Source organism: Perognathus longimembris, chromosome 5, assembly GCF_023159225.1.
Source record: "Perognathus longimembris pacificus isolate PPM17 chromosome 5, ASM2315922v1, whole genome shotgun sequence".
Lineage (NCBI taxonomy): Eukaryota > Metazoa > Chordata > Mammalia > Rodentia > Heteromyidae > Perognathus > Perognathus longimembris.
This window is the reverse complement of record NC_063165.1, coordinates 73,573,507-73,594,016: the sequence shown is the minus strand read 5'-3', so window position 1 is coordinate 73,594,016 and position 20,510 is coordinate 73,573,507. Positions and strand designations below refer to the sequence as shown.

The window sequence follows — 20,510 nt, the reverse complement described above, 5'->3', positions numbered from 1 at the left end:
GGGCTTGGCTTCAATTGAAGATTTATTCCTTTCTTTCGTATTTATTGACCTGACAAACTTGTCCTGCTTTTCTTTTTTAAAGCAACCTAATGCAAACAATTACAACTGAGATGACATGCAGAAACGTGGCTTATGTTAACTGCCCCAAGTGAACCCATACTTCCCAACCTCAAATTTGAACACAGCTTTAAAATACATGATAATAGCATACCTCTCATTTTATGCAAGAGCCTCAAAATTGTCCCTAGGACCAGTTCTTTCCTTTTGGACTGTGTCCTGTGTTTGAACTTTAAATCAAACCTTCTTTAACCACAAACCTAATCCCCTTTCCTACAATGGGTTTGATTCAAATATACAGTCTAATTAAGAGAAATCTCTTCTTGAAGGAATACTTTCAGAACTTCCTTAGTGTCTGTCGTGATTCTTCTTTTCTCTCTGGAATGCTTCTGTTTTGCCTTACCAACTCAGTATATCTATTAATGTCTTACTTTGTGTTTTGAAATAGGGTCTCCATACGTAGCTCAGGCTTGCCTGCAACTCTAGATGCTCCTGCCGAGTCACCCACAGCACTCGGACTCCTGATGTGTACCCCTTGTCTTCTTATTTTAACTCTATTTCCCTAAGCTTCCAAGTCAATCAAGGAACAGAGTGTTCAGGACAAATGGATTCCTTTCCCTTGCCTTTCCTCCCCTCCCTTCCGTGCCCCTCCCTCCCTGCCTCCCTTCCTTCCTTACTCTTTTTCTTTCTTCTCTCTCTCTCTCCTTTCCTCCCTCCCATAACATAAACAAGATTGAAGACTTGATTCCAGTGGGGATTTTTCTCTATATTGTGCTAGAGATTCCTAAGCCATTGTCAGGACCATAGCCCAATAAGGCCAGTGAACTATTTGGTACATGACAGAGCAGACACTGAGCTTTTTGTCAGCTGTCCTTGACCATGGTCTGTAATGATGTTATAACTATTCAAATCGCCCTTGACAGAAAAAAAAGAATGTCCGCCTCAGCAGGGATGGTTTCTACTACAAGTTGCCCAACTGAATAAGGAGGACTGTTCCTGTTGGGTGCTGGTGGCTCACGCCTGTGATCCTAGCTACTCAGGACAGGAAAGTCTATGAGACTCTTATCTCCAATTAACCTTGAAAAAGCCAGAAATGGAGCTATGGGTCAAAGGGTAAAGCACCAGCCTTAAGCCCAAAAGCTCAGGGACAGTACCCATGCCCTGAGTTCTAGCCTCAGGACTGACACACACAAAAAAGAATCATTCCGGGGCTGGGAATATGGCCTAGTAGCAAGAGTGCTTGCCTTGTATACATGAAGCCCTGGGTTTGATTCCTCAGCACCACATATATAGTAAACGGCCAGAAGTGGCACTTTGGCTCAAGTGGCAGAGTGCTAGCCTTGAGCCAAAAGAAGCCAGGGACAGTGCTCAGGCCCTGAGTTCAAGGCCCAGGACTGGCAAAAAAAAAAAATCATTCCAATGTACTATGTCAATGCTGACTTAGATTTGCATTTTCTCTCACCTTAAAGACTGCCCTCTGTCTGTCTTGATATTGCTGTTTGCTTGTTTTTTTCTTTTGTGGCACTAGGGTTTGAACTCAGGACTTGGCACTTGCTAGACAGACACTCTACCAAGCCTCCATCCCCTTGGTAATGTGTCTTAAGTGCCAGTATGAGCATTGAGGAACTAGTCTATTCTTATTAGAAAGAAAGCCGTCTGGGAACAGCTTCTTCCCCTTTCTCCCACACCCATCCAATCCTGCTGCTAGTCTGACTGCTCCTGGCAGGCTGTGGAGAAGGCCTCCGTCTGAAGGGGGAAAGCCAGGGTGATGTTTGAAGTATTTGTGAAAGCTGCATTGGAAGCTCTCAGCTCTGATGGACCTTTTCATGTGGGTGGGGTGGGCCTCCATTCTCCCCTGACTGGCTGAACCACTCTGTCCTACATGACAATGCTTTAATAGATTTAAAAATGGAAATAACTAGGTACCTACTGCAGATGAAAGACTGACTTGAATTCTTATCTATCATTTACTTTATTGTGCTGAATTTCTCTCCATTACAACAAGCATATGATAAAAAGATTTTTTAAAATACAGAATTAGCAAAGTGGTAGAGCAGAGATTTGTCAATTTCTTTGTGGCAAACTCAAAAGATTAAGGGAAGGTATGACAGCGCTGATACTTAGAGAACAGCTACTTGGCTCAGTGCTTCAAGTAGAAGAACTTATTTACCCATCACTTCCCATCGATCACTATTATTATCTCTGATCTGTAAACAAAGGGAACATGTCCAGAAGCGAGGCCATTTCCCCAGAGTTACACAGCAGAGTTGGGATTTTAATATGGCCCGATTCTAGAATCTATCTTTTTCTTTTTTTTGCCAGTACTGAGGCTTGAACTCTCACTGGGCTCTTTTGCTCAAAGTTGGTGCTTTGCCATTTGAGTTATGTTTCCAGTCCAGCTTCCCTTTTGCTGTTTAACTGAAAGTAGTCAAACTTTTCTGCCTGAGCTGGCCTTGAACTTCGATCCTCAGATCTGAGCTCCTGAGTAGACAGGATTCCAGGGGCCAGCCGCCAGCACCTGGTTTATAAGCTCTCTTTTAATTGCCACATCATACTATTTCTTCCCCTATAAGTAAGCCCATGGCCTCCAAATTTTGTTATGCAGTAAACCTTGCTAAAATCCCAACATTAAAAATGAATTTTATTTTTCACTTTCTCAACAGATTATCCTTACTGTACCACTGGGTCTGAACTTTCTGATTTGTAACTTGAGATGACTAGACTGGATGTGGCAAATTTTTATGACTCCAATAAGCAAATTCCTATTCCACTAAAAGACTCCTGGCAAAGCATTTGATTAAGAACTAATATTAGATGAGACTATAACTAGCTTCCGTGGCGCCTGGTTCAGCTATACACCTGGTGCATAAGCAGTACCAGGTTTAATGTGTGAGGTTTTGCTAAGGTCCCTTCCCAAGGAATTATAGGAAAATCATTTCTTGACCCAGTGGCTTCTGAGGAGATGCAGTTATTATTTGTAAAAATGAGTCTGACAGAGAATGTGAATTGAATTCAACTAATATAGGAAAGTTAATTCTACAAAGACCCAATTAGATTTGTATTGGAAAAGTCCTGATATAAAAATCAGAGCCAAAGTAGGCTAGTTAGATCCTAGTCACTTACGCAGTAGCAGGTGGCAGAAATGCAAAGGCCAGCTTACCTGCACAGTAGCATGCACAGCTCCAGGCACCTGATACTTTAGCTCGTGGGCTGTAGTTTGAGACTTTGGAAGCAGGAAAGGATAAGAAAGGGACCGATATTTTGGCTTCATAATCTAAAATAAAGAAAAATAAAAGTAGGTAAAGAAAATTCACATGAGAACCTATTCTTCTCTATTTTGTAATTATAAGAGAAATTCAGGTTCCTTCAGGGTTAAAAAAAAATCAAGGGACATTTCTAAGGGTTATAGATTACTTGTTTTTATTTTCTCTTTCCTTCCTTTACCTCTTATAGTAAGTATGATTTATATTGTAATAAGATTAAATGTAGTCTATAGTTATATTAGTACAAAATTGAAAAATCAGATCCTTAAGTTGTAAAGTAATTTTTTCTTGGTTGAGAAAATCTTGCCACAGCATTTCAGCACTATTTCATTTTTATCAACCTCATAGTAAAATAGTATGAAGAATGGAAGCATCTCATCTATTTCTAACTTATCTCAATTATTAGAAGCAATGTCAAAAGAAATTATTAGACTTATCTATTCTTTTATTCTCTTTGTGCGTATGTGTTGGTCCTGGGGCTTGAATTCAGAGGCTCTTTGCTTGGCTTTCATGCTCAAGGCTAGTGCTCTATCACTTGAGGCACAGCTGCAATTTCAACTTTTTGCTGGTTGACTGGACTTTTCTGCTAGGGCTAGTTTCAAACTTTGATCCTCAGATCTTGGCCTCCTATGTAGCTAGCTAGGATTATAGGGGTAAAACATCTGTGCTCTGTCAAGACTTATCTCTTTAGTTTATCTAGTAATAGATTCTCCAGGTTAAAGATTGAATACTTTAAAAAAAAACTTATTGCTGTTGTACCAGTTTATCTTCCTTAGTGTGGTACATCAGCGTATTTATTTAAAAATCCAAATCCAACAGAAGAGATTAGATTTCTTTTGACAGTACTTACATTCAAGGTAATTGTAATTTGTTTATTCCCCTATATCCTCTAAGTTTTTGCATAAAATATTTCCATTATATTTTTAAGTTGAATTTTTGTTGTACAGAGGAGTTATAGTTCCATAAGTCAGTCAGATGAGTACATTTCCTTTTAGACAATGTTACCCTTTCCTTTGCTCCCTCCTAGTTTCCATCATATTTTTCTAATGTGTATATATTGGCAAGTGCTGTTAATAGAACTTTTTCCAGCTTATCAGGGTGGGGCTGGGGGGTGGGGGAAGAAGAACCCAAATCACTTCAAGTAAACGAAGTGGGGCTTGACCACACTGAAACTTGTGCTTGTTGGGGGCGAGTTCTCACAAGCAATGAAGGATAACTAAAGACGACATTATCCATCTGGAGAAGAGGAAAGTGGTTCCCCCTCACCCTGCCCACTTTGCTTAGAACCAGCTCTCAGACTGGAAGCTCCAGGCCCCTGAGCTGAACAAGCCTCCCAGATCCTTCCAGTCACCTACTGAGATAAGCTTAACCATTACTGAGCATCTAAGAGCTTAAAGGAGGAGGCCGTGAATCCGCAGCTGTCCCTCTGCACTCTGAATCATCTGTGGGGCGAAAGTGCCCGGAGGCCTGGGCACTCTGACAGTGATGAATCCAGTGGCAGATGATGTCAGCTATGACCAAGCAGCCTCCTCTTCCCAACCCTCTGCAATTCACCTGTAGCTGGGATCCCCCATCTTCACCACGACAGAGGTGTGGTGACAGGAGCAGTACCTTGGTGAAGTTCCAGCGCTGGATGAAGTGCCTGGCCACGTCTCGAGCTGCCCTCCCGTGGACTACAGAGGCAATGTCATGCCAGGGCATCCGGGGAGTGGCATACCTGTCAATGAAATCTGCCCGGGGATACCAGGCAACAATCTGTCACTGGCTTCTGTGCTGGGGACAGAAGCCTGCTGGCCCCACTATCTCATCTAAGTAATGCCTTAAATAGTGTTCATGTTCACTACGCACATATTTCTTGGCTTGGCTAGAATAGCACTTTTCTAATCAAGTAAACATGGACCTCAAACTGACAAATACAGTCCCTGCCCACCTTCCTGTTTCACACATTGTCAGTCAGCAGACAAGGTGAGTTAGACCAATGGTCTAAGGCTGTGCACTGAATATATTTTTGTTTGTTCTGTTCAAATAATGGCAGACCACATAGCCAGTGCAAAATATTTCCTTTCAGACCCTAAACACAATTATGATGTGAAAGTAGGCCATTCCAAAGGGCAGAAGGGCATAAGAAAGATAAACAGAGAAGGGCTATCATGTCTTAGAGAATTACCATTACCTTAAACTATGATTACTGGAAATCTGTAGGTTTGTAGGTTTCAGATAGGATAACTTCACTTTGTAATACTATTATTATGGTTGTTATTAGTACTACTACTACAAGGAAAAGTCTTTAAGTGACCAAATGGTTTCCAAAATTGGATCATTTGTGTGTGTGTGTGTGTGTGTGTGTGTGTGTGTGTGTGTGTGTGTGTGTGTGTGCGCTTGAGGTCAGGGTCTTGCCCTCTCACTTGGTTTCCTTGTTCAAGGCTGGAGCTTTACCATTTGAGCTACAGCTCCACTTCTGGCTTTTTGCTTGTTAACTGAAGATAGGAGTCTTACTGACTTTTCTGCCTGGGCTGGCTTGGAACCATAATCCTCATATCTCAGCCTCCTGAGTAGCTAGGATAACAGATATGAGTACCAGTGCCCAGCTCAAACTTTCAAAACAAAGACAAAACACAGACGCATTTAGATCCTATACATGCATATCCTTTGAGATGCCCAAAAGTAAATGATAAAGATAACCTGCAGCCCAGAGCCACAATTCTCACCAGCGAAAGGCTTATCCAGTTGAACCCAGTCTTTGAAGACAAAATTACAGTAGTCCTTGCCGTGCCAGAATCGGGTTTCCCCGTGTAGCTCTCCCACACCTGTCTGTAGGCTGCGGATGGAGCCGCTGTCTGTGAACAGAACAAGGTCAGCTCAGAGCCTGAACCATGGGAGGGGGTGGTGCTTCCTCTACTAAACACCTGCCCAGGGCTCCCCTGTCCCTCCTGGGACTCTTAACTAGGGCTTCACCTGTCCATTTATTAGAGGCTAGGGGCTGACAACCCTCACAAGCTTATTTTTAGTGGGCACTTGGGGGAGGGCTACGATGATTCATCATTAGACAATGACACTGAAGATGGTCCAGCAGTTCAGGCTGCTTATTCTCACTGCCTACCAGAGCATCAGATCAAAAGATCATGGGGCAAACTGTGAAGAAAGGATCCCCAAAGTGGGACTCCAGGGAGCAGTAAAGCCAAGTGAGGGTGGAGAGACAAGATATGCGGAGATGACATCTCAATGTTTATAGACATGACGTCTCATGTTTATAAACAGCCTGTGTGCCACACTCAAAATAATCAACCATTAACTAGCCATGTGACACTTAGCTTTGTGAGAATGAATAACTTCTATATAAAAAGAATTCAAGATAGATAACAGCTAAGTTGAGCTAAGATGATATATTCATAAAATTAAAGATAACATCCATTAAAATATATATATATATATATACCATGATATATAACACAAACAGACAGAAGCTTCTGACCAAGCATGAAAGCAGCAGCCTGTGAGAGCATTCACAATGAGCTTGATCAGACCACCTCGCCTAAGAGTAATTACCTTGAGTTCAACAGCTGGTAAGCTTAAGAGATGGGTCAACAATTATGACAGTGAGGCAGAAGACTAACAACTGCGGCTCACAAACACAGCGCTTGGCAGAAAAAGAAGCACATCGTCAATGGACATAGGGTACAAGGTACTCCTCGAATGAATGAATGAATGAATGGTACTGCTTGAAGTAGCCTTGAAGAGGCATAGACTGACTCCCTCCCCCTGTCACCACACGGCCCAGAACTGTCTATAGAAACTGCAGACTTATGGTATAAAAGTCTCTCTTCTCAGATCACCTGCTGACCACAGGAGGAGCGGGTCCCCAGGGCTTCTTGTGCAGAAGCTCTTCCCAAACCGGTGTTGAGGAACTTGGGGCTCTCGTTTGCCCCTCCCAGCCCCAGAGCCCAGCAGGCCACATCATTCCTGGTGTTTCAACAGACCTAGCCTGGTTTGCATGTTCTGCTTTTTTTCTGGAATGCTCTTCCCTCCTCGTGGTCTGGTCTCTCTCTGGCCATCCTCAAGAGCCGGCCGCACTAGTGGTCATCTGTCCCTCCGGGCAGCGAGGCAGCCATGGCCCTTGCTGTCCTCTGGGCAGGAACTGTACCCCAAGGCCTCTGACTCTGTGGTTCCCCATCACCCCAGGAGGTTGCAGCTCCTTATTTGGGGACTGTATCCCCTACAGCCTAGGAAGCTTGACGTCAATCAAGAAATATTCGCAGAACAAGCACGAGGATACATCCATTACACCCAATGACGAGAAGCTCGCCTTATCCGTGGATCTATTACATGTTGTTTTCACCAAGCACAGTCAAAAATTACAATACTTTTTTTTTTTAATTAGAAGCTATTTTCCCCAAACCCAAACTTGTAAATTCCCGCCCACACATGCGGCTGGTCTTGTGTCAACGCCCTCGTATTTAAGTCATTGTGTGATCTGCAGAGGCTTCTGTCCTAAGTTTTGTGAAGAATCTGCTCCTGCTAAAGCAAATGGTACTCCCCAAAGCAACGTGCTCCATTGAAGCAAACATTTGAGGGTTGCTGGTCAATCCCAGGACCTCGCTAGCCATTGTTCAGCTGGAAAGATTTATTTAGAATTACGTCTAACACTAGAGTCATGAGTCAGGCCATCAAGACTTCCCCAAAGAGTTCTGCTTCTGGGTTTGTTTCTGAGTTCCAACCCCCACCCCTCCTGCCCTGTCTCCCCTTCCCATCCTCCATCCTCCCCTCCCTCCTGCCCTCTCCAAGCTCTGCCCAGCAGCACTACTCCAGCCATACTGGACTTCTGCTGACTGCTCTTTCGGAAAGGTTGCTCCTATTCAGTTTAATCATGGGCCCACCTTGAACCCTTCGCCCAGTGGGGATTCTCTGGCATTTAGTGGGTGCAGTCTCAGCCCGACTTACAGGCCCTCATAAATTGGTACAGAGATGGTTCCCCTCAGTGCCAGCCCACTCTACCTGCACAAACTCATCTTTAACCACAACTCCAATCACTAAGGCTCAGAAACACCCAATTATTTAAGTGGTGCTTATATCCCAGACATTCCCAGTCCCCTGTTGGGAGGGTGACTTAATGTAAGGAAGAGTTACCATTTCTCTAAAATCCAGAACCTTCTACTTTCTGAAGCATATCCAATCCCAAGGCTGCTGTAGATTACAGATCTTTGTCTGTTCCCATGCTGCACTCTTAGGTTAGGAGTTGAAATACTTAGGGATTTATATGTCTGTGCACCAAATTTAGTCTCTACTTTCTGAATTCATGTCTAGATTTAGTTTCAGTGGTTCTCAATGAATTAAAAACTTTACAAACTTTCTGGTCTTGAAACTTTCTGTACTTTTGGGTTGTTCTTAGGTTCTTCAGATTTGTATTCCATTTATGGAAAAAGCAACAGCAGCAGTTCAGGGGATTAATTCTAGGCGAATTGCTAAGGTACTAGGTGGTACAATATGAAATAATTTATACAAATATATTAAATCATGCTCACAATTTGATACTAAGATATTTGGAAGTGGTCTGTCCATTACACCTGAGAGAAAAGAGTTAAGAAATTGCCTAACTTTGTATTTATTATCTCTCTGGTTACAAATTTAAATTTTAAAGACCTGTCTCAACTAACTTGTAAAAAAAAAATCAACTCAGTGGCTACTTAATAGTGCTAACAAGGAAAAGGTCAGCAAACAACTGCTGAATGTAGAGGAGTAAAACTCAAACTCTTTTTTTTTTTTTTTTTTTTTTTTTTGCCAGTCCTGGGCCTAAGCACTGTCCCTGGCTTCTTTTTGCTCAAGGCTAGCACTCTGCCACTTGAGCCACAGCACCACTTCTGGCCACTTCCTGTATATGTGGTGCTGGGGAATAGAACCCAGGGTTTCATGTATATGAGGCAAGCACTCTTGCCACTAGGCCATATTCCCAGCCCAAATTCAAACTCTTTTAAAATAGATACTATCACCAAGTGCTGGTGTTCATGCCTACAATCCTAGATACTTAGGAGGCTGAGATTTGAGGACTGAGACTCGAAGCTGAGTTCAAGCTTCAGTGCTAGCAGAATACAACAACAACAAATTAACAACAATAATAAGTGATAAAATAGTATCAAGCAGATTTTGATCTGAGATTCTCCCTTGTTGGGGATTCAGTTTCGGCCATGAAGGGGGAATGGCACAGAGCCCCCAAGACGCTGCCCTTCCCCGCCAGCTCTGGGGTAGTGTAGGAGGAAGTTCCTCCCACCTTCCAGCCTCAACCGGAAGAGAAGCCCCCTGCCCTTGGGAGGCTAACACGTGTGTGCCACCATGATGGGGTTGTCCCGCCCACAAAGGAAGTTTTGTGATGTCACTTGATGGACATGGTCCTTAGCCTATGACTGGCCCTTTGGCCAGCCCCCTTTCTTTCCCGCCATTGCCTCTATATAAATGCCTTTCCCTATTAAAGTTTTTGAGACTCATCCACCACCGCAGCGTGTCCCTGATGCCTTCCTTTTCGCCCCCGCTCCTGGTAACATGGGAGGGGACTGGGGGGAGGGGAGGCTTCAGCAACCTTTCCTCAACTTAGAGCATGTCCACGTGAGTACGCCTTTGGCCTTCCACCGGTGGAGGGCAAGGCCGAGTGCTCTTTCATAGATTTTGGGGTTCACCATTCTCCCCGTGAGATCGGGGAGATGGGGATCGTTCAGATCCCGACACTCCCTCTTAACAACAAATTTGAAAGGAAAAGATATTCTTTTTTTTTGGCCAGTCCTGGGCCTTGGACTCAGGGCCTGAGCACTTGTCCCTGGCTTCTTCCTGCTCAAGGCTAGCACTCTGCCACTTGAGCCACAGCGCCGCTTCTGGCCGTTTTTTTTTTTTTTTTTCTGTATATGTGGTGCTGGGGAATCAAACCTAGGGCCTCGTGTATCCGAGGCAGGCACTCTTGCCACTAGGCTATATCCCCAGCCCCGGAAAAGATATTCTTAATGATGGTTTAGTGACTCTGAATTCAAATCTCATCACAGAAATCTAGGACTCTTTGAAGCCTCTCTCTGGATGGAGGCTTTGTAACTTTTTTTTCATGGCTTTCCATTCTCTTTCAACTAAACTTACTCTGTTTACTTTTACAAATAAACAAAGCCTGGCACAGGTGGCTCACACCTAGCTACTTGGGAGTTTGAGATCTGAGGACTGTGGTTCAAAGCCAGCCTGGACAAGAGTCCATGTGACTCTTATCTCCAATGAACCTGCATAAAAGCCAGAAGTGGAGGTGAGGCTCACGTGGCACAAGTGCTGGCCTTGAGTAGAAAAGGCTCAGGAGTAGTGTGTAAGCCCTGAGCTCAAGCCCCAGGACTGGCACAAAAACACATAAATAAAAGAAGTCTAGCCTGGCTACTAACCACCCTGGAGATAAAGTAGCCCTTGCAGTCTCTGCGTCTCAGTCTGTGTGGTGATTCTGGACATACATGCACAGGTTTCCGCCCCCTTCTCAGGTGAGATAAACTAAGGACATTGCCACCCATCCTTGTACAGCTGGGGGCAGCACCTGACAGAGAGGCAGCCTTCCTAGAGCCAGGACCCGGAAGTGACAACCAAGCACGTCCCCTTCCCAATGGAGCGTCACCTCATGTTCATTTGTGTGTCAGGTCTTACGAAGTGACCTAGGCTTACACCACCATGTGACTTACACCCAGAGCCACACCTCTAGACACATTCGTGTTCTTCATGGAAACTTGTCTTCTAAAACGCATGTTCGAGGAACTCCAATACAGGCACAGGTGGGGACATTCTCAGTGAAGGAGGCACCCACACAAATGGCAGGATCCTGGGGTCGCCGCCTCAGTTGAACTTCCAGTCTCTGAATAAACTCTCGACTCCAGGGCATCGAGTTAGGAAAGCAGAGCTCTAGGAAGACCCAAATGTTCTTTGGCTTTTCTTTCTAAGCAAATTGACATTTTCCCCTCATTATAAAGAACTGAATTTGCAGCCATCTTTGGCCATAAGAGATAAGTGGCCATGTTTGGGAAACCTCTTTGGGGAGCATGTTAGACACGATGGAAATGAGCCTTCCTGTCTGCCCAGCACATTGCTTTTTTCTCAGCCCCTGGAAACTCCCCTCCCACTGGGGGCCAAGGATGGGGTTCCCCTGCCCCAGCTCCCACCTCCGTACCCAGGGCGTCAGCAAATGCTGCCACCTCTACCCTCAGCGTCAGTGTGGTATCTGCCCTGCACTGCTTCGAAGCAGCCTGTATGAACCTAAGGCAGATCTCATCCGCCTTGGCTTACTAGCTTTCAGTGACTTCAGAAGCCACAATTCCAACGGCACCCTGGAAAATAGCATAGAACCCATCCAGTACCTACCTCTCTCAACTAACGTTTCCTGACAGTCTCCTCTGGCCACACCAGGGGTGACCTCAGGGCCTTTGCACTCCCTACTCCTCCTGTCTGGGACAATCCCTCACACAGATTCTTATTCTCATTTTTCAGTGCCTTTTGATCTGTGATGACAACTTCATATGAAATTCCTCCCCTGCCTTTCCATGCACTCCAGGCCTGCAGGCAGCCTTGCACTCCATGTGCACACTTATCAGTGCTTCCACCAGCAGATTTCACCCTCCACGTGGAATGGCAAGCCCCTCCCCCACTGGCTCTCCGTCTTCCCCTTGAGCACCTGTGGCTCTGAACCCCTGACCCGGCCCCACCGATGCCCCCAGCTCTCCCTGGCGCTCAGGCCTACGTTCGGGCAGACCCGGGAATTTCTGCATCAAATGTCAGCCAGAAGCTAAAACATCTTGACATATGTTTTCCACTTTGAAATGCATATTGGTATTGTGATTATAGATCATTGATACTTTCCTTTTTTTTTTTTTTCATTGCTGGTCCTCAGAGCACGAACTTGCTAGGAAAGTGCTCCGCCATTCGAACCTCATCCTTCTGCTTATAGTTTATGTTTTACATTGGGGTCAGACCACTCTCCTTCTATCTCAGCCTCGCGAGCAGCTGAAATCATAGACATGTACCACTACTCCCTACCCAACGGATGCATCTTTCTTCCTTCTCTCTTTCCTTCCTTCTTCCTTTCTCCTCCCTCCCCTTCCCCTCCTTCCCTCTTTGCCTCCCTTGGGTTCTCAGGCTCACTGGCATTGTGCCCTGCCTGAGTCACACGAACTGGGCTCTTCTCAACCCTGTGGAAGCGAACTATGGCCTTGCACTCTGGCCAACAGGTCAGTTTTGCTAAATCACAAGCCTGACTCTGAACCCAGAGACGCTGATAAGCTGGGGATTCATGGAGCAGCTGCTTATCATCCCTAATTGCACTTCCTGGGCTGAGCAAAGGAGATAACAACCAAGAGTGGCTGGCACCAGGGCAGGCAAAGGCCGTGCCTGGAGGGGGTAGTGGATGGCTTTACTACTGTCATTATGACCAGGACTTAGCCCTGCAGAGGCTCAGCTGTCAAATCCTCATTCCTTCCCACCACCATAATTAACAGCCTGGTTTCTCTCACAAAAGGTTATCAGACTTCCATCTTTTTCCTTCCCTCCTTCCCTCCCTCACTCTTTCCCTTCTTTCTTCCTTCCCTCCCTACCTCCCTCTTCCCTTCCTTCTTTCCTTCCTTCCTTCCTTCCTTCCTTTCTTCCTCCCTCCCTCCCTCCCTCCCTCCCTCCCTCCCTCCCTCCCTCCCTCCCTCCCTTCCTTCCTTCCTTTCCTTCTTTCCTTCCTTCAGTTCCAGGACTGGAACTCAAGGCCTCATGCTCTCACTTAGCTTACTTATACACAACTGGTGCTCTACCACTTGAGCCACACCTACAGCCCAACATTTTGCTTGTTCATTGGAGGTGGAGCCTCACAGACTTTTCTGCTGGGGCTGACTTTGAACCTGAATCCTCACATCTCCTGAGTAGCTAGGATTTGCAGGCATGAGCCACTTGCATCCCAGCTTTAGAGTTCAATTTCTAAACATTCACATAGCCCATGACACCTCCACTCAAAAGCCTTCATGATTTTCAACCAAATCGAGTCCTATGTGATTATACGCATCATCCGAGGCTTCCATCAAAATCCACATCTTAGCTGGCTGACTGAGGATTGTCTATTAATACCCCAAATACCAGGTGTTCTATCCAACACCTTTGTTCTCATAACTCTCCCTCCCCCATCTCTCTCTCTGTCTCTCTCTTTCTCTCTCTCTCTCTCTCTCTCTCTCTCTCACACACACACACACACACACCCGCACCTCACTCACAAAGCAGCCTCCTCTAAGAGGCCTCACTGACAGGCACAGAGAAAGCTACTGGGGAGCAGAGGGCTCCCCACATTCTAGGAGGCACAGATGTCACAAAAGCAGAAAGCCAATCCAGAAGCACACGCACTCACTCGGAGGCCAAGCAAAAGGGGATTGAACAAAAGCAGAAGCTTGCGGGGGGCTGGGCCACGTGCGAGCCATAGCCACTTACCAACGTGGGGTCTAGTGGGTCCCTGCTCAGACCCACTGCAAGGGCGGAAGAGTTTCAAGTGAGGCTTGAAACCATGGATTAAAGTCTGATGACTTCTGTAATGATTAAGATAACCTGGGGAAAAGTGAGAAGTCTCTTTTTTTAAACAAGGGAATATTGACACACATACCAACTTTTTGAAACTGGGAAGCAAAGTCAATCATTGTTTTAAAACTGGCAGGATTACAAAGAGCGATCGTTGCAAAAGAAACGGTAGTGTTAAGACAGAGTTGATAAGAGATAAGAACAGTAAAAGATACAGACTATCTGATGGCTGATGATAAAAGCTTAATATCTGGATGGGAAAAAACAACAACAAAGATTATTTTTCCCATACTACTGGGGATTAAACTCGAGTCTGATGCTTTCTAGGGAGGCACTCGATCACCTAAACCACATTCCCATCCCGTTTTCGCTTTAGTTTTGGATAAGGTCTCTATTGCCAGGTGCTGGTCTTGAACCTCCCTCTTCCACTCTCTGGGCATAGCTGGGGTTATAGATGCGAAGTATCCATCCTGGCTAGTGGGTTGAGATAGGGCTCTGCTAATGTGCTGTCTGAGTCTGCTTCCGCTCAAGGGCCTCTTGATCTCATCTCACAAACCGCTGGGATTCCAGGTGTGTTTCCGCATGCCAGGCATGAAAAAGGAAATTTCTAAGAAAAGCTTAGAAAATTCCTAAGAAACTATCGAATACTTTTCATTTCCCTTTATAGCTTGACATATTTTAGAACACCTTATTCAACAGACTCCCATCAAAAGTGTGAAGGGGAAAGTGGGACTACGCTGTAAAAAGAAAACAATCTGCTAAAAATAAATCGTAAGAAGCCTGAGGTAGCACGATGCTGAAGAGGATGAGGAACAGCCTGCTACCTGCTCATCATACTGCCTTACAGGAAGACAGACCTGAAGACAGGTGGTGGGGCGGGGGGGGGGGGGGCCTCATGCCTGGAATGGCAGCTACTCAGGGGGCAGAGACAGGAAGATCATGAATTTGAGACTAGCTCAGGTGAAATCTTAAAAACAATATACATGGGTCATGGGTCCTATCCCCAAGCAGGGAGGGAGGAGGACAGGAGGGAGGGAAGGAAGGAAACAGAAAAGCTACAGTCTTTCTGCAGACTCACTGGAGGCGCTGTCCAAGCTGCTCAGGCTGTCGGTGTTGTGCAGGTGGTGTAGGTGCAGCTGCCGGTACAGGCTAAACTTGGAGAACTTTCTGGACTTCCCGATTCCTTTCAGCCTGGAGTCTGCGTCGTCAGCACTTCTGAGGACGGGCAGGGCTTGAGGGCCGTCTGCTCGACTCTGGAGGCTGAGGGCGTCCATGGACCCTGTCACTGCAGCCTGGGGAAAGAGAGCACAAGACACATGGCTTGAGCTAGCTGCTGGGGCCTTGGTCCCGAGAGCTGGGGAGACTGAGGTAAGCGTCTCTGCAACCCCCCCCCCCCCAAGGGAAAGCCGGGCAGCATCCTCGGGCCACAGCTCAGCGCCGCCAAGCCAGGCACTGGGCCAGAGGGAGCCATGCCCAAGCTCACCAGTGTGCCTGTCCACAGCTACCATGGCGGCCTTGGCCTTGACCCAGCAAGCAGGCACTGGAGAGCCCAGCGCTCTCCCTCTCTTGATGGAGAATACTTGGAGAAGTCGTTGGTTGACTTCCTGCCGAAATCCGGTTTCCCCTAGATGATCCCAAAGTGGCCTCGCCTGCTGGCTTGTCCCCTTCAAGTTGTAAGATTCTAAAATCTGCCGCATGCGTCCTCCCCCTCTCCCCCCCCCCCAAAGCCACACCGCAGCCCCACTGCCAGTTCTCAGGCTTCTCCTTGCTAGAAGATAACTCTTGAATTTGAATGGGAATCCCAGTGGCTGAATATGCACTAGGAGCGTGGGGGGTGGGGGTGGGGCAGGACCATGAGACCTGGGCCCCCACGCCTGCCCCCTGCCCTCAACCTCTCCATGGGCTCATCAGTCCCCTCCACCAGTCAGACACGCTACACACGCACTCGGACAGACAGACCCTAGTTATTCACTCAGTCAGTCCCTCAAAGGGTCCTTCACCCACCGTGAGAGAGCCGAGGGTCGGCCCTGAAATGACCCGCTTCACGCTGCCCACGTCAGTCAGCCTGTGTTCGTGGTCATCCCACCTCCCGTAGGCCAGGTCAATGCCACCCACAAAGGCTATGGACTGGTCGATGATCACCAGCTTCTCGTGGTGAGCCCACAGGTAGACGCTGGAGGACACGTGATCCGGGTGCCTCATCACCTTGCAAGAAGAGAAAACCTCTGTGAAATGCTTTGCAAAATGTCCTTCATGGCATGATCAAATAGGTCTGCTTTTTCCTTGAAGAGCATTTCCCCCCCCCCCCCGCCAGTCCTGGGCCTTGAACTCAGGGCCTGAGCACTGTTCCTGGCTTCTTTTTGCTCAAGGCTAGCACTCTACCACTTGAACCACCGCGCCACTTCCGGCTTTTTCTATATATGTGGTGCTGGGGAATCAAACCCAGGGCTTCATGTATGTGAGGCAAGCACTCTACCACTAGGCCATATTCCCAGCCCTGAAGAGCATTTTTTTTAAGGGCCAAGCATGGTGGCTTGTGCCTGTAATTCCAGCTCCTCAGGAGGCTGAAATGGAGAGGATCCAAGGTTGAGGCCAGCCTAGGCAAACAATTATTGAGACTCCATCTTAAGTAAGCTGGGCATGGTGGTTCACACCTTTGACCTCAGGTAGCATAAGAGTTGTATATAGGAATATCACAGGTCTAGGCTAGATGCAGACAAAAAGTACATGATGCTTTCTGAAATTAATAGCAACAAAGGCTGGGAGCCTAGCTCAGGTGGTAGAGTGCTTGCCAAGCAAGCATAAGGTCCTGAGTTCAAACCCCAATACTGCCCCCTAACCCAAAAAAGCATTTTTAAAAATGATTCAAATACCAAAGCAGGCTGTATAGGTACCAAGCAAAGCCCCCAAACTTGTTCTTAGTATTATCAGTGTAACTTGTGGGGAGGAAGGAATCCATGGTTCCACTGTGTACCTTAGGCTGGCCTCCAAATTGAGATTCTCCTACTACAGTCTCCCAAATGCTGGATTACAGGCATGCACTACCACACCCAGCTTTTATCCACTTTTTATATCACCAGCCTAGATGCCATATGTCATTGTGTTTAAAGTCTGGTTACACATTAAAACCACTCAATTTGATAGCTGTTGGCTCCCTTTCCCCTCTTTAAGGATCAAGTTGTATTTGTTTTTAACTCTAAAAATATTTTACCGACATCTACCTCAGGAGAAAATGTTAAATTGGTATTTTGGCAACTTTCTGCTCTCAGATTTCCTGAATGACCCAGTTGCAACTCTGTGAACTTTCATAGGGCTTTAAGGAAGAAGATTCCAAAAAGTTAGATTGTTATTTTGAGACCTTAGTTCTTTTTAAACACAGCATTTATTCCTATAAACTTTCCCTTCTCTAGCTGTGTCTCCCAAGTTTTGGTATTTTTACTTTACCGTCATTTATGTCTAAAGATAAGAATTCTTGTCCTTTCTTCTTTGGTTTATTTCTTGCTTAACATATTTAATTTCAACGAATTTTGTGAACTTTCTATGTTTCCCCTTTCCTGATTTCAGCCTGTTATGGTTGGAAATGCTCATATATTTCTCCCTTCTAAACTCCAGGAAGATTCAATTCCTAGTCTAACAGAGGATCTCCTGGAAATGTCAGCTGCCCCACACATTCAAGAAGAATGTGTGTGTACAGTTGTTGAGTAGTGTACTTTCCATATGTCTGTGAGATCAAGTTGATTTGCTATATTAAGAAGAAGAATATGTAGAGATGTATTCCTCTACATATTTTCTAATTGTTCTATCCATCATGGAGAAACCAGTACTTAAGTCTCCAACTATTATTGCACAATTCTTTCCTCCCTTCAATTCTGTTTTTCTTCAGTGATCTGTTATTTGGTACAATAATGTTTATAACTGTGGCATCAACTTGCTGTACTGAATCTCCTATTACTATATAAGTATATGTCTTATGTATGTCTGTATGTCTGTGGCAATCTATATTTTATTTAATGTTTTCTTTGTCAGATAACTAGTTTGATCGTCCTGCTCTCTTTGAACAACTGTCCATATGGAATACATTTTCAATCTTTCATTTTCCCCATTTGTGTATTTGTGTCTGAAGTGAATGCACCTACACCAGAGTATTGGTGCCACATAGTTGGTTATAGTTTTTTAATCCATTCTGGTGATCTTTCCACTTAAGACTAAACAGCATGGAGTCCTCAGAAATAAGACAAACCTAAAAAAGACTCAAGACAGAGTAAGGAACATTGTTCATCATCAGAAAGGGAGCAAATACCTTTATGTTGGGGTGCAACCTCATTAGCACCTTCTTGCTGTATTCGCTGTTGATTCCAAGCGCGAGCTCCACCTCTTTATAAAGCATGATGAAGATCCGCACACCCTGTTGCTGTCCCGCGAGAAAACACAGAGGAGGAGGCATAAGCATTTCCAAGGAAGCATGACGGCCTCATCTTCTCCTATGTTGGATTCCTGCTCTTCTATAACCTGGCATATGAACTACTCAAGCTGGTGGCTCAGGCCTGTAATTCTAACTACTCAGGAGGCTGAGGTCTGAAGACCGCAGTTCAAAGCCAGCTTGGGCAGGAAAATACGTAAGATTCTTCAACTAAGCACCAAAAACAGTTCTCTCTCTTCCATTGTGTGTGTGTGTGTGTGTGTGTGTGTGTACATGTGTGTATGGGTGTGTATGGGTGTATGTGCCATGTGTGCTCGGGGTACTAGGCACTGGTACTAGGGCTTGAACTCGGGACCCTCACTCATGCTTTCACTTGGTTTGCCCCTCAAGGCTACACTTGCACACGATTGAGCCATTCCTCCCCTTCCAGCTTTTTGGTGCTTCACAGGAGATGCCAGTCTCACAACCTTTCCTGCCTGGGCTGGGTCTGTTTGAACCGAGATCCTGATGTCTCAGCCCCCTGCATGGCTAGGATTATGGGCATGAGACCCGGCACTTGCATTTTATTAAACTAATGGCAAATCGGGGCTATGACACGGTGTGCCACTTTGGGGAAGCAAAAAAGACAGGAATATTCCCCAGGATCCACTGAGGAAAAGAAAACACATTAAAAAGTAAAAAAGAATAGAAAAAAAAGACTATAACACCAGTACAGCACTTCCCTCGCATGCATGAGACCTTGAGTTCAACCCTTAGTCCTAAAAAATAAAACTTTGCTTCTGAACTTGTTTCCACTCATCATCACTCTTAGGTCCACTTTCTCCAACACCTTCCCTCTTCCTTGCTGTAGTCCCTCCCTCCCCTCTCTGCACACTTTCCCTCCACCTGGCTCAGCCCCTCTCCTCCCTGCACACCCACTTACCACTCTCGAACTATCTGAATGAAGCTTTTCAGGATGGTTCAATTTTGTGAATGGAAACAAACTGGACAACCCAGCAAAAGGATATTCAGCACAAAACAGCCCTCTTCCCAAAGAAAAACAGCACTATCTAATTTACTTAATTTGGACATGATTGCTAATACCGCCCAGATCTAGTCTAATTTAGTTTAATTTAGTCAAAGATCCACTATCTAAACAGAACTCACTAACAATGTAAATGTTGTGAGACTGCACGGCTGCAATTACTGACTTTTTTTCTAACATAAAGACCACAGTCAGTGCTTGCCCACAATCCACAGGGAATGTTTCATGTTCTAACTGAGAAGTGTCCCCAAAGTGGAGCCAGGACACCCCTAATTCTGACTGACCTCTGTCTCCCACAATCATCCCAACCAGCTAAGCCCCATCTATAGACACCAGTCTCCAGGTTCCATTTGTCTCCTGCACATGTGACCAATAAGGAACAAAATAAAGGTCTCTGTCTCATTTCCCCATTTATTATTCAATGATGGCATTTCATTGCCAGTTCCTGGTCTATAAAATTAACTGGCCATAACTACCGAAGAGAAATTATAGATGGTAATATAACTCACACTGCGAATTAGGTAAGCTAAAGTATTTACCCACTGAAAAGTAATAAGAAAAACAGTAGAACCAAATAAACTATGAAATAGTAATAACCCTGATTGTTGCCAAACTCTAAAGTAAAATGTTGACTTTTCAGAGGCAACACACATTAAAAATTATAGCTTTTCTTAGTAAAATACTTACTGCTTTTCGTTTAAGAATGTAGTCTAGCCTCCAGCGATTTCCTTCAACCACAGGTCGTTTCAGGAAGATTTCTGGACTCAGCCTGAAGTCATAAAACCAAGTAAAAACTGTAACATTTTTATTGTGTCATAGAAATCCGTCACAGTTTCTCACCACATGAGATTAGCACACTCCACAGTAGTAAGTGACCTTTATTGTAGATTACTGAAGTTGCTCATGGGACAACTTCATGTAAGAAAAAACTTGATCCATATAAACATTTATTTCAGTGAGGGTCTAGCTCGGCGGTAGTGTCTACATGAACCTGGGTTTACTCCTCAGCACCAAGAAAGTACGAAAATAACAAAATAAAAGCCTGTCTCAATTTCTCTCTTATGCATATGGCTAAGAAGTACTGCTCATTGTCAGCCAGCATCCACTCTCGCATGCTTGCTGTCAGGGCCTACCTCCTGCTAGGCATCTGTATATTCTAAATCCGCGCTTTCCTAGACTCCTGTGCAGCTAAGGCGAGGTGACATGGTCC

General features: G+C 45.4%; 1 protein-coding gene across 3 annotated transcripts in view; it reads right to left on the bottom strand.

The window, feature by feature from the left end:
* Positions 1-20,510, bottom strand: part of Pld1 (phospholipase D1) — a 148,571-nt gene that overhangs the window by 42,340 nt on the left and 85,721 nt on the right. For 2 of the 3 annotated variants that reach the window (XM_048347117.1, XM_048347116.1), the window contains 8 exons: positions 19,988-20,069; positions 18,157-18,267; positions 15,861-16,061; positions 14,935-15,148; positions 13,773-13,886; positions 6,029-6,157; positions 4,932-5,050; positions 3,218-3,331 (listed from right to left, as the gene is read on the bottom strand). In XM_048347117.1, coding sequence (XP_048203074.1) covers positions 3,218-3,331; positions 4,932-5,050; positions 6,029-6,157; positions 13,773-13,886; positions 14,935-15,148; positions 15,861-16,061; positions 18,157-18,267; positions 19,988-20,069 — 1,084 coding nt within the window. The remainder of the gene's footprint in view (positions 1-3,217; positions 3,332-4,931; positions 5,051-6,028; positions 6,158-13,772; positions 13,887-14,934; positions 15,149-15,860; positions 16,062-18,156; positions 18,268-19,987; positions 20,070-20,510) is intronic. The other variant, XM_048347118.1, reaches the window with a different exon arrangement.